General features: G+C 42.7%; 1 protein-coding gene across 3 annotated transcripts; it reads left to right on the top strand.

Moving 5' to 3' along the window:
• Positions 1–2923: 2923 nt before the first annotated feature.
• Positions 2924–10511, top strand: LOC132026263 (T-cell surface glycoprotein CD1a-like). Of its 3 annotated transcripts, none has more exons than XM_059414181.1 (7): positions 2924–3096; positions 3627–3893; positions 4591–4869; positions 5069–5347; positions 5746–5773; positions 5921–5988; positions 10320–10511. In XM_059414181.1, exons 1-7 carry the CDS (start codon positions 3036–3038, stop codon positions 10331–10333), a joined length of 996 nt encoding a protein of 331 aa, XP_059270164.1. In that variant the 5' UTR covers positions 2924–3035; the 3' UTR covers positions 10334–10511. The 3 variants fall into 3 exon arrangements, with proteins under 3 accessions (XP_059270164.1, XP_059270162.1, XP_059270163.1); XM_059414179.1 differs by having other exon boundaries at positions 5683–5773; XM_059414180.1 differs by lacking the exon at positions 10320–10511 and adding an exon at positions 7913–8429 and having other exon boundaries at positions 5683–5773.
• The last annotated feature ends 3793 nt before the right edge of the window (positions 10512–14304 follow it).

The raw sequence follows: 14304 nt of genomic DNA, 5'->3' as shown, positions 1-14304 counted from the left end.
ACTGGTTGTAGCTGGCTTCTGTGCTCTGATGCCTGGAAACTCTGCTGCACTCTGGCACCCTGGTCTTCCTGTGACTTCAAGGATCCTGAGACCACACTGCCCCTCCTAGGATTCTGTCCCACTTGCCACCTGAACATCTTTCATACAGAGATGTCCCTCACTGGAGCAGACTTCTAAAAGTTCTGATTTTGTGCTCTGCTGCTGTATCACTTTCTAGTAGCTGGCTTAGAGAGTCTCCTTCCCCCTGTGGTTTATCTTCCCATGTATCACTTTGGATTCACTTCTCTGCACCTCCTACCTTGCAGAAAGTGGTCATTTTTCTATTAGCAGAGTTGCAGGTATTTTTTTTTTTTATATATCTCTGGTTGCATTCTGAAGTGTTCAGAATGATTTGATAGCTGTCTAGGTGAATTCCTGGGACCAGATGGAACTAAGTTCCCCTACTCCTCTGGCATCTTGGACTCCCTCTCCCTTGCATTTCTATACAGTAGTGATGAGGCAAAAGGAAGAGAAATTAAGCAAACCATCCCATTTATAATTACACCAAAATAATAAAATACCTAGGAATATACTTAACCAATGAGGTGAAAGACGTTTATGTACAATTAAAACTATAAAATATTGATGACAAAAATTGAAGGTGACACAAAGAAATGGAAAGATATTCCATGCTCATGACTAAAAGAGCAAATATTGTTAATATGTCCATCCCATCCAAAGCAATCCAGAGATTTAATGTAATGTCTATCAAAATACCGACAGTATTTTTCATAAAATGAGAGCAAGCAAGCCTAAAATTTCTATGGAACCACAAAAGACTCTGAATGACCAAAGCAATCTTGAAAAAGAAAAACAAGATTTCAAGTTATCTGTCACAGATCTTGTAATCATAGTACAGCACTGGCATGAAAACAGACACAAATACCAATGGAACATAGTAGAAAGCACAGAGATAAAAACACTACCTTATGGGCATTGAATCTTGGACAAAGAAGGCAAGATTATGCAATGGGAAGGACAGTGTCTTCAACAAACTGTGTTGGGAATATTGGACAACTATAAAGTTAAAGAATGAAACTGGACCACTTTCTTCCACAAAATACACTCAAAGTGGATTAAGAACCTAAATGTGAGACTTGAAATCATAAAAATCCTAGAAGAGAGCACAGGCAGTCAGGTCTCTGACATTGGTCCCAGCAACATTTTTCTACATGTGTCTCCTGAGGTGAGGGAAACAAAAGCAAAAATGGACTGTTGGGACTACATCACAATAAAAGCTTGTACACAGGAAGGGAACAGTCAGCAAGGCTGAAGGACAATCTGCTTAATATGAGTAGGTATTTGCTAATGATATCCAATAAAGAGATAGTATCCAATATATAAAGAACTTGTAAAAAAACAAAAGAACAACTTGTGCAACTCCACAACAAAAGAACAAAAAAAAAATTTAATAAAACAGTAGGCAGAAGACATAGACATTTCTCTAAGAAAGTCATCCAGATGTCCAATACATTGTTCAAAAGATGCTTAACTTCTCTCATCATCAGGGAAATACAAATGAAAACCACAGAGATATCACCCCACAGCTGTCATATTGGCTAAACCTAACACACACACAAGAATAAGTGGTGGGGAGGATGTGGGGAAAAAGAAACCCTGAAGCCCTCTTGGTGGGAACGCAAACTGGGGCAACCACTGTGGCAAACAGTATGGAGGTGCCTCAAAACATTGAAAACAGGAATACCACCTGATCCAGTAACTGTACTACTGGATATTTACCCAAAGAATGTGAAAACACTAAACTGAAAAAAAAAAAAAAAAAAGTGCATCCAAATGGTTACTGCAGCATTACTTACAATAGCCAAATTAGAGATGCTGCACACGCATCCATAGACAGATGAATAAAGAAAAAAGTATGCAGCATATACACACAGCAGAATGTTACTCAGCCATAAAAATGCGTGAAATGTTGCCATTTGAAACAATATGGATGGAGCTAGAGAATATGATGGGAAGTGAGCTAAGTCAGTAAAAAAAAAAAAAAAAAAAAAAAAAAAAGGCCAGTACCACACGGTCTCACTTATCTGTAGGATATAAGAAACAAAAGAAAGGAAGAAAAGTAAAAGTGACAAAGGGAAACACAGACTCATCTATAGAGAACACACTCCTGGCTCCCGGAGGGGAGGTGGATGGAGAGACGGGGATTAGCATTGCACGTACACTGATGAGGACTGAGTACTATCTAGACTCTCTGGATCACTATATTGTACATCACTAATTTAACCCTGACTTAACTAGAATTTAAAAAAAGAACCAACTAAACAGAAAAGTAACTCCGCACTCTGAAAGTTATAGTTCTCAGTTTACGTGTGTGTGTTTTTTTCCTCCCGAGTAGACGGAAAGCTCCTTGAATGAAGTGACTGCACGGTGCACACCATATTTTCATGAGGGTGGCGCAGTGCTTGGATCCGTGCAGGTGCTAAATGTTTGGTGAGTGAATATATATTAATGCAAACCAGATTGAGGGGGTCTTATTCCTCAGATGTTTCAACGTCCTGTCGTCCCTGGGATGGCTACTTGTTTTTTGTTTTTTTTTTTTTCCCACATTTTATTTCTTTTCAGTGTTCCAAAATTCAGAGTGACAGCACGGTCCAGGGCTGGGTGCTGGGGAGTCATATGTTTTCATGGATTATTGTCTGGATGAGAGGAAAGTCAGGGGAGAGGTGTAGTCACTTTTCCATGTCACACAGGACTGGTTCTGCAGCAACTGAATTAGGAGATGGGCAACAGGATGGAAGCTGGTGACAGGGAGAAGCTGGAAGCCAGAGAGGAGGGTCAGACCAGGAGGGGAAGTGAGAGTCTGAGTAGGTGTCCAGGGTTGAGGGAGGAGCACAATTCTATTTTAGCAGAGACTCAGGGAAGGCTGGTACATGGAGAAAGAAGTCAGAACAGTAGTGCTGTGTGCGGGGTAGGTTTGTTAGAACAACTGTCAAAGACCGATTTTGTAAGAGACAGACAGAACATATGCAAGTACAATGCTGTTCCTGCAACTTGTGCTGCTGGTGGCTCTCCTCCCAGATGGTGACAGTGAAGATGGTGAGAACTCTGACCTTATTCAGTGGGTGCACACGTGTGTGTTTCTGTCAATCTCTCTCTGTGTTTGTGTGCTTGTGTGAGTGTATGTATGTGTTTTATTATGTGTATGTGTGTACATGTGTCTGTATATATATATGTGTTTCCGCGTTTGTATACTTGTGTGTATATGTATCTGTGTCAGTTCTTTGTATAAGTGTTTTTGTGTATATGAGCATCTGTGCACCTGTGGGGTGTGTGTGTGTGTGTGTGTGCATTTCCCTTTGAGTGTGTGCACTTGTGTAGTGAGTTCTCCAGCATATATTTGTGGAGTGAGCGTGTCAGTCTGATTTCTCCCTGAACATCCTGACCCCAGGGCCCCGTGCTCTTCTGAAGGATGGGTACCAAACTCTGGGCTATGGGTGGCACATGTCTCTGGAGACAACTATGTCTCCCTTGTTCTCTAGATTTTGGCTCCCCATTCTTCCACTTTCTTCACCATTCAGTCTCCTTTTAATGCCATCTTATTCCAGTCTATCTGTTCTTTTCCACAGACTTCCAGAAGCCGATCTGTATCCGAATCATCCTGACCACATCCTTTTACAACCATTCCTGGATGCAAAGTCAAGGCTCAGCTTGGCTGAATGAGTTGCAGACTCATGCCTGGAACAACAAGACTGGAGCTTTCATTTTCCTTCAGCATTGGCCTAAGGGCAAATTTTGCAACAAGGAGCTGATGGAAGTAGATGAATTATTCTCATCATACTACACTGGATTTCCTCTAAAATTTTATGACCATGGCAGCCAATGGCAGCTTGAATGTAAGTTCATTTCCCTCAGAGATGTGATGTGATGGAGGTAGCTGGTGTGTGTGTGTGTGTGTTTCTTTGAGTTCTTTCCTTCTCTAGGAAAGATCCTCCACCATCTTCTGAAACTCACATCTCCCCGTCATAAATCTGAAGCACACTCATCTAGGCAGGGGTAGAAGCCAGACCCCAATTCTTGTTAAACTTAACAACTTTTGCTATTTCTTACTCCTCATTGACCACAGTCTGTGCTCTCCTGTCTCCCACTAATGTCTCCTGTGACCACCCCCTTCTCTGGCTTCCAACCGGGCACCCTCTGCTCCCTCATTCTGTGACTGACGATTGCACTGTGCTTTTGTTCCCCATTCAATCCCAGCAGCAAAATCTGACTATGCTTTCCCCCAGCCCCACTGCACTCCTTTGGCTCTAGACTGTTTTTATCCTCAGGTTCCCCACTGAGCCCTTCTTTACTCTCTCCCCACACCCTTTCTATCTCTCCTCCAACATTTGTTCCTTCCTCAATAATTCACCTCTTCCTCTCCCTCTATCCACCACTACTTCCCCTTTGTGTGAGCCCCCCATCAAACCAAACTTTGTTGCATTCCTTCCATTCCCCTGAGACTTTTCCTTTTGCTTCCTCCATTCCTGGTTTCCACTCATCTCATTTCTTCTCTTTCCCTCTGTACAACAACTCAGAGTCTTTCTTCCCCAGATCCCTTTCAGGTACAGCTGATAATAGGTTGTGAACTGCACTTTGGAGAAGCATCAGTAGGCTTCATGAGGATTGCTTATCAAGGATCAGAACTTGTGAGTTTCTGGAACATGACATGGTGGCCATCTCCAACAGGAGGAAGTAGGGCTCAACAGGTCTGCAGACTACTCAATCAGGACCATGAAGGCAATGAATTAATGCATACATTCATCATAGATTCCTGTCCTCTTTACCTCTCAAGTCTTCTTGATGCAGGGAAGGCAGATCTCCAACGAAAAGGTCAGTCCCGCTCCATCCCTCTCTCCAAGTATTCTGCTTCTGCACTCACAAATTTGCACCATACACTCATTTTCAGGGTAAGAAGGAGTCAAGAAGGAGAGAGGATGGTGGTGGCAGAATTCTACAGGTGGAAAAAATGTGTCTAAAGTGATGTGATATGTACCCATTTAATCTGTGAATTCCTGTTCTGTCTCTGCAGTGAGGCCAGAGGCCTGGCTGTCCACTGGCCCCAGTCCTGGTCCTGGTCATCTCTTGCTGGTGTGCCATGTCTCTGGCTTCTACCCAAAGCCTGTGTGGGTGATGTGGATGCGGGGTGAGCAGGAGCAACAGGGGACTCAGCGAGGTGATGTTCTGCCCCATGCTGATGGGACATGGTATCTTCAGGTGTCCTTGGATGTGAAAACCAGGGAAGCAGCTGATCTGTTGTGCCGGGTGAGACACAGCAGTCTAGGAGGCCAGGACTTGGTCCTCTACTGGGGTAAGAAAGAACTTGGGTCTGGCTGCGAGAGGGTATGGGTGTTCCTCCAGCACAGCAAGGGAGCCACGTGAAAAATTAGGGAATCTAGGGACCCCAGAACAAAAAGGGCACAAAACCAGTAACCCATAAAATAGAAAAGGTGAGGGTGAGGGTCCTGAGGATGTGGGAGGGTGCATGTGGTTGGGTGAAAGACCATCCCTGAGAAGGGATGGGTGAAGAGAGAGGAAGAAGGGCAGTTGGTGAGGCAGAGGATGACATATGGAAAGAGGAAGAGGGAGGTGCAGGTCAACATGGGATGGATGGGAAATGGTATCTTCTGTGGACCAAACCCACAGAGCAGTCACACACCACAGCCTTGGACTTCCTGGTGGTGATAATGCCCCTGGTGCTTCTGGCAGGTCTGACGTTGTGGCTCTGCAGGCACTGGTAAGTCTCTGGAGCCACCTTTCTGCTCTTTCCCAGGTGTCTCCCCACCTTTTAGTCTGTCCTCAGCCCTCTTGCTCTCAGTGCCCTTCCCCCCTACAGTCTTCACCTCCACCTGCTGCAGAATGACTCTTCCTCTGTTCCTCTCAGGAAAACACACTGGAGACTTCAGTGCACTGGCTTCCCTTCTGAGCAAGATCCCAGTAGCCCAGGCTCTGGTACGTACCTAAACCCTACTCAACAGTGATACCCTTGCAACTCTCTGTGTGCAACTTTGTCTTTCATTTCTGCTTAATGATCAGTTGTCAATATAAGCTCCATGTAATTTAGCAGGATTTGTTGTTCTGACTTAGTTCTACAGTCAAAATTTGACTCAGTGTAAAATGAAGTCTCAGCACTTTCATTGGTCACAGGCATCAGATGTCACTTCTTCTAGTGAGCCCTTTCTGAGTCAGTAGTGGAAGCAGTTTCAGCCTGGTGAGAATTTCCACCACTTAAGCCTGCACTTTGGCTAATCTATTCCTGACTCCCAGTCCTTGTTGACCCATTAGGTCCCTTTTGCCTTTTAAGTCTTAAGGTTCTTTACAGCAAAGACCATATCTTTTTAATATTTGTATCCTTGATGGGGAGTGTCACCTGCATGAAATATGTCCCTAAAGAAAACCAGGTGGTGGGTATTGGGGGGGGCACAGATTGCATGGAGTACTGGGTGTGGTGCAAAAACAATGAATACTGGTACGCTGAAAAGAAAGAAAGAAATAAAAAAGAAAATATGTGTTGAATGTATGCTAAATTCATTCTTTTTTTCTTTCTATCTTGCTCACATGTTTGTAGTAGTTGAGATGTTTGATGCTTTTCTTGTTAAATGTCTTGTCACCTGGCTGAGGGAGTTCACACTTTCCCTGTTCATGTTGACATCTCTAGTGCCCTCAGTAGAAACAAGTTTCCTGTGTAGATTTCTATTATTTAACTACAGCCACCTATTGGACTGGACCTGTTGCTCCAAGTGTTCTGAATTGAAAGGGGAAGGCAGAATGCTTGTTCTTCGTAGGGTTCAGGGACAGCAGCAGGTTTGTCACCTTGTGGTTTGCTAGAAACATGGGGTCTTGGACTCAGCAGAGACCCACAGAAGCAATTTGCATTTGAGTGAAATTAGCAGGGGATTCACAGGTGTATAAAATGTGATGCTTGAGAGGTAGCAGTGCACGTTTGTTGCTGAAGCAAGAGGAGATGCTCTAGGGAGGAGAACAAGAGTGTCATGGTCAGGAATGAATGGGGATCCAGCAAGGACCGTGCATGCAGAGCATCATGGCATCATGGCTTCTGTGTTATAGTGCTGAGGACGTGAAGTCAGTAATAGTGAGCCATTGCTCCTATGGGAAATGTGGGGTTGTATTTCTGGGAGCCCCTGCTCATAACATTTGATGACTATCCAGACTGCTTTTTTGTGTGTCCATTTAAAGACATTTTTTGTTATCCATTGGTCTGTTGAAGGGCATGTTGGTTCTTTCCACAGTTTGGCGACCGTGGCCATTGCTGCTATAAACATTGGGGTACAGATGGCCCTTCTTTTCACTACATCTGTATCTTTGGGGTAAATACCCAGGAGTGCAATTGCAGGGTCATAGAGAAGCTCTATTTTTAATTTCTTGAGGAATCTCCACACTGTTCTCCAAAGTGGCTGCACCAGCTTGCATTCCCACCAACAGTGTAAGAGGGTTCCCCTTTCTCCACATCCTCTCCAACACATGTTGTTTCCTGTCTTGCTAATTTTGGCCATTCTAACTGGTGTCAGGTAGTATCTCAATGTGGTTTTAATTTGAATCTCCCTAATGACTAGTAATGATGAACTTTTTTTCATGTGTCTGATAGCCATTTGTATGTCTTCATTGGAGAAGCGTCTGTTCATATCTTCTGCCCATTTTTTGATATTATTATCTGTTTTGTGTGTGTTGAGTTTGAGGAGTTCTTGATAGATCCTGGATATCAACCTTTTGTCTGTACTGTCATTTGCAAATTTCTTTTCCCATTCCGTGGGTTGCCTCTTTGTTTTGTCGACTGTTTCCTTTGCTGTGCAGAAGCTTTTGATCTTGATGAAGTCCCAAAAGTTCATTCTCGCTTTCATTTCCTTTGCCTTTGGAGACATATCTTGAAAGAAGTTGCTGTGGCTGATATCGAAGAGGTTACTGCCTATGTTCTCCTCTAGGATTCTGATGGATTCCTGTCTCACATTGAGGTCTTTTATCCATTTTGAGTTTATCTTTGTGTCCAGTGTAAGAGAATGGTTGAGTTTCATTCTTCTACATATGGCTGTCCCATTTTCTCAGCACCTTTTATTGAAGAGACTTTTTTCCACTGTATATTTTTTTCCTATTTTGTCGAAGATTATTTGACCATAGAGTTGAGGGTCCATATCTGGGCTCACTACTCTGTTCCACTGGTCTATGTGTCTGTGCCCTTCAACGGATGAATGGATAAGGAAGATGTGTTCCATATACATTATGGAGTATTATGCCTCCATCAGAAAGGATGAATACCCAACTTTTGTAGCAACATAGATGGGACTGGAAGAGATTATGCTGAGTGAATTAAGTCAAACAGAGTCAATTAGCATATGGTTTCACTTATTTGTGGAGCATAACATGGAGGACAAGGAGAGGTGGAGAGGAGAAGGGAGTTGTGGGAAAATAGAAGGGGAGGTAAACCATGAGAGACTATGGACTCTGAAAAACAACCTGAGGGTTTTGAAGGGGGGGGGGGGGGGGGGGGGGTGGGGGGAACCAGGTGGTGGGTATTAGGGAGGGCACGGATTGCATGGAGAACTGGGTGTGGTGCAAAAACAATGAATACTATTACACTGAAAAGAAATAAAAAATTTAAAAAAATAAAGACATCTTTTCTAATATACACTTGTATTTGTAAATAATTTATTGTATAGTGTATTTCCCTATACTGAAACACCAGCTCGGAAGTGTGTAACCTTTCTCAGTTTGGGTACTGTGATCACCAGGGTCTCTGGCTTCCTGCCCTGCATCAGTGCTGCTCACAATGGTTTTCTGAACAAACAGGAAATGGTCATCTTCTCATGAATTCATGAATATAGTTACTTTCATCCTTTTTCATTGCACCATCATTGTGTGCTAGATGTTACTCTAGCAATTTCTGGAGTGGCCCCACATAGGTGGGTCCTATTCCTAGGACCCACCTAGGTGTCCCATTCCTAGGTGTCTTATTCCTTTTCCTGGATTTCCTGCATCTTTGACTCATTATCAGTGAACACAGGGCCCACAGCTCTGCATCAAAGGTCTGAGCAAGTCTCACCTACACACATATTTTGTCATGAGGAACATTCCACCTTCTTGTGCTTAGAATACCAGTCAGTCCTGCAGAATACCTGTCAGTCTGGGCTTCAGAGCCTTTTTAAACTCTGAAATCACCAAGTGGGAGCACATAATTCAGAAAATGCGGCACCAAATGGGCTGTGAATAGGACACATATTTACAGTGTGGGAATTAACACCATAAGGTAGAGGGGCACCTGGTCTGGCCTCAGCTGAGATTACCTGAGGTGGGTGATTCTTGTCAGCTACTCTACGTGTCCATGAATAGTGGCAGGTGCCTGTGTTGGGGGTTACAAATCAATGTGAGGAGGTAGGCCAATTCATGGAGTATGTGCTGACAGACAGACTCCATGAATAATGAAGATGGACCCTCTGTAACTGATGACTCCCATGGCAGTGTGAGTGGAGACATCCATAACTAGATTTCAGCTATTCTTGGTTTCATTAATTAACACAACAAACCATTCTCAAGCTCTGACATGCAGCTGGGACATTTTGAGTGTAAAGTAGTGAGGAAGAAAAGGTCTTCCCTGTCTTCATAGCTTGAAAATTTTGCTTTCCTGATTTGGTTGTGGTTTTCATTGTTGTTTGTAACCAGTTTGTTATTGCCACTATTTATGTGGGATGAACTAGGTGATAGGGACTTAGTTTTAATAAGTGCAGGTGCTGAGAGAGGAGCCTAGGGCAGTGGAGCATCCAGAGGGAGCATGTGCAGGCTCCTGGCCCTACATATGTGGACATTTCCAGAAAATAATGTTGACATAGGAGAGGTGGGAAAGGTGAAAATATGGGAAGGGAGAGAGCAAATCATTGGATTTCTGGACTCTTCTCATGGATCAGACTGACTGGCTGTTTCTCTAACTTGCAGTCCGTCTCATCTTTCTGTGGTCACCATGTGGATTTTGGATGGTTGACTGCACACTCATGTGTACCCTGGGCCAGCCTGAGGTCATTAGTAGAAATGATCCTTAAAAATGTGACAGGCTATAGGAAGGACAGGTAACATGCAGTTCAGGGCTGTCATCTGATAGATGCCACTTGTATTACCCAGAGTGATGATTCAGGCCAGGCACCTGCTCCAAGTGGTACAGGTCAGTGGGGTCTGATTCTGATGCTTAATGAAGGGAAAAGAGGTATTCTCTCTTGTTCTGGATAATAAGATCAGGGTATAAAGCCTGAAATAAATGCAATCATTTTTTTCATCACCAGAGATAAAAGCCTGAAGATGAAGCCTGCTTGCAACAGGCAGAGAAGTTAAAATAAGTGAAATTTACCAAGAGGTGGGAATCCCAAGTGTTCTCACCAAAAGAAAGCAAAATAAGAGAGAAAAGAAGACATTCTAGATGAGAGTCCATGGCACTGTTAATTGACTTGGTTGTAAGCATGATGTCACTATGTACACATACACAAAAAACTCAAGTGATTATTTTATGTTTTTAAAATAAAATAGCAATAAAAATATACAAACACATGACTAATACTACATTAAAGAATAATTTTCACGATTTGCCTCAATGCAAGTTTTCTTGACCAATTCAGCCTTTTCTTTACAAAATGTGCTTGCCTCAGTAGAGACTCCACGGGCAAAGATGTGCATTCATGTGTAGCTCTATGCACACCCCAGTGCACCAGGCTCCTGTGGTTCTTCAGGACTTCCTCTTTGAGAAGTTGTCAGAAGGCTTTCACAAGAAAGACCTTTGTTCATGTCACATCACAGGACCTGCTATACCTATCAGAGCCCATGAGGGCCTACACGACCCTGGTGCCTCCCAGCCTTCCTCCCTGGGCAGCTGGAAATCTTCATACTATCCATAGGTACAATTTTTATTTGTTATCATATTCCAGTGCCACCGAAAATAACAGCAATAACAAAACCAAAGCATCAGAATAGTGAAGGCAGACACATAAACCCACAGAAGGGGATGGAGCCCCAGTGACCCTAAGCTCCACAGTTACACCAGCCAATACCTCCTTTGAGTAGTTTTAGCACAAGGTGGATTTTTGTCCTTAGGGACTGAAGATTCCCCCCAACCCCACCAATGGACATGGATGTGGCCCCCAGGGGACAATGGGCCAATGTCTCTCTTCCTTGCAATGTGCCTCCTGACTTTGCTTTCCTTCTCTCAATGCTTCAAAATATGCTTGCTTTTTTCTCATGTGCCCTTATCTTGTGACACTCTTACTCTGTCTTGCTTGTTAGCCCTGGCATCTGGAACGATCCCTCTCCTGGGTGTTTTTATGGATTTCCAGCAAACCACTAGTCAAGAATTGCTGACTACATTGCTATGTTGTCACATTGCTGGCTACATTAATGGTAAAAATTGACATGAGGGATTTTACAGAGATGAAAGGACAAGCTGCCTGCATCCATTGGCTGCAGTCTTTTTCCAAGAATAATCTTATACAAGCCTTACTAACACGCTGTCTCCCACCACCATACTCTTCTGAAGATCTGCCTTCTGCAATAGACTTTTGATAGGGCCTTTCCTAATTGGTGTCACAAACCTGGGAGTGTGCAAGCAGCCCATACTGTTCCATGGGAGTCCTGCTCCAGGGAGAGGGGAGGATTACCACAAGAACATCTGACTCAGGCCCCAGATGTGGCCTGGTAGCAGACATCTGGTCTAATGGTAGGGCCCTCCCAACAATGAAACTTATCAGGGGACAACTTAGAAAATGTGCCCTGCAGTTCACTGATATTTCATCTCTAGAAAATGCTTGGTTTGACACAACTTAACCCCAAGGGGGTCCAACTGGCCACTAACACAAAAGGTACTAAATCTGGCCCACAACAGGCAATGAGAGCCATTTAAAATGAAAGGACTGAAACTAAAGTGGCTCAACCACCACAGGAGGGCACATGCATCTCACATAGGAAACACTCTTGCAGTGCAAGGTCCTGAAAAATAAGGGACACTGAACTGAAGGTCACTACATAATCTCTTCTTTATAAAGTCACTACTTTCAAGAGTAGGAGACATAGCTAACCTTCCTGACACAAAGAAATAGAATTGGACACAATGAGGAGACACAGGACTATATCCCATGAAAAAACGTATAAAAAATAAAGAATTAAAAAAAAAAAAGAAAAGAAAAAAAAACAGAATAAATTCACATAGAGAGTTAAGTAGAAAGAGGATAAGTGTTACACCTGACAAAGAATTTAAAGTAATGGTCATAAAAATACTTGCTATACTTAAGAAAAGAGTAGAGGCCCTACTGAGATCCTCAACCAATAGATAGAAAGCATAAAAAAGATCCAATCAAATATCCTCTCCCATTCCGTGGGTTGCCTCTTTGTTTTTTTGACTGTTTCCTTCGCTGTGCAGAAGCTTTTCATCTTGATGAAGTCCCAAAAGTTTATTTTCGCTTTAGTTTCCTTTGCCTTTGGAGACATATCTTGAAAGAAGTTGCTGTGGCTGATATCGAAGAGATTACTGCCTATGTTCTCCTCTAGGATTCTGATGGATTCCTGTCTCACGTTGAGGTCTTTCATCCATTTTGAGTTTATCTTTGTGTTCAGTGTAAGAGAATGGTCAAGGTTCATTCTTCTACATATAACTGTCCAGTTTTCCCAGCACCATTTATTGAAGAGACTGTCTTTTTTCCACTGTATATTTTTTCTTGTTTTGTCGAAGATTATTTGACCATAAAGTTGAGGGTCCATATCTGGGCTCTCTACTCTGTTTCACTGGTCTATGTGTCTGTTTTTATGCCAATACCATGCTGTCTTGGTGATCACAGCAAATCTATCTATGAAAGACCCACAGCAAATATCATCCTCAATGGGAAAAAGCTTGCATCCTTCCCGTTGAGATCAGGAACACGACAAGGATGCCCACTCTCACCACTCTTGTTCAACATAGTATTAGAAGTCCTAGCAACAGCAATCAGACAATGAAGGGAAATAAAAGGTATCCAAATTGGTAATGAAGAAGTCAAACTCTCTCTCTTTGCAGATGACATGATTCTTTATATGGAAAACCCAAAAGACTCCACCTCCAAACTACTAGAACTCATACAGCAATTCAGCAACGTGGCAGGATACAAAGTCAATGTACAGAAATCAGTGGCTTTCTTATACACTAACAATGAAAAGACAGAAAGGGAAATTAGAGAATCGATTCCATTTACTATAGCACCAAGAACCATAAGATACCTGGGAATAAACCTAACCAAAGAGGTAAAGGATCTGTACTCAAGGAACTACAGAACACTCATGAAAGAAATTGAAGAAGACACAAAAAGATGTAAGACCATTCCATGCTCTTGGATTGGAAGAATAAACACTGCTAAAATGTCTATACTGCCTAGAGCAATCTATACTTTTAATGCTATTCCGATCAAAATTCCACCGGAATTAGCCTGGCCCCTGATAAGGGCGGGGCAATTCCTCCTCTGGCAAAGACCCTTGAGAATCACTATAACAGGCTCCACCCCCAGAAGATCAATAAGAAACCAGCCAAGACCAACTTCACTCACCAAGGAGAACAGCGGAATTCCAGAGGAGGAGAAAGCAAATCTTATCTGGACAAAATGACAAGGTGGAAAAACTCACCACAAAAAAAAGAACAAGAGGAAATACCTAAGCCTGGGGACCTAATCAATACGGACATTGGTAATATGACAGATCTAGAGTTCAGAATGACAATTCTCAAGGTTCTAGCCGGGCTCAAAAAAGGTATGGAAGATATTAGAGAAACCCTCTCTGGAGAGATAAAAGCCCTTTCTGGAAAAATAAAAGAACTAAAATCTAACAAAGTTGAAATTAAAAAAGCTATTAATGAGGTGCAATCAAAAATGGAAGTTCTTACTGCTAGGGTAAATGAGGCAGAATAAAGAATTAGTGACATAGAAGACCAAATGACAGAGAATAAAGAAGCTTAGCAAAAGAGAGACAAACAAATAATGGACCACAAGGAGAGAATTTGAGAGATAGGTGACACCATAAGATGACACAACATTAGAATAATTGGGATTCCAGAAGAAGAAGAAAGAGAGAGGGGAGCAGAAGGTATATTGGAGAGAATTATTGGAGAGAATTTCCCTAATATGGCAAAGGGAACAAACATCAAAATCCAGGAGATGCAAAGAACGCCCCCAAAATCAATAAAAATAGGTCCACACCCCGTCACCTGATAGTAAACTACAAGTTTTAGTGACAAAGAGAAAATCCTGAAAGCAGCCCAGGAAA

The sequence above is a fragment of the Mustela nigripes genome, chromosome 10, assembly GCF_022355385.1.
Source record: "Mustela nigripes isolate SB6536 chromosome 10, MUSNIG.SB6536, whole genome shotgun sequence".
Classification (NCBI taxonomy): domain Eukaryota; kingdom Metazoa; phylum Chordata; class Mammalia; order Carnivora; family Mustelidae; genus Mustela; species Mustela nigripes.
Note: the sequence above shows the minus strand (reverse complement) of the source record. Positions and strands in the feature narration are given on the sequence as shown.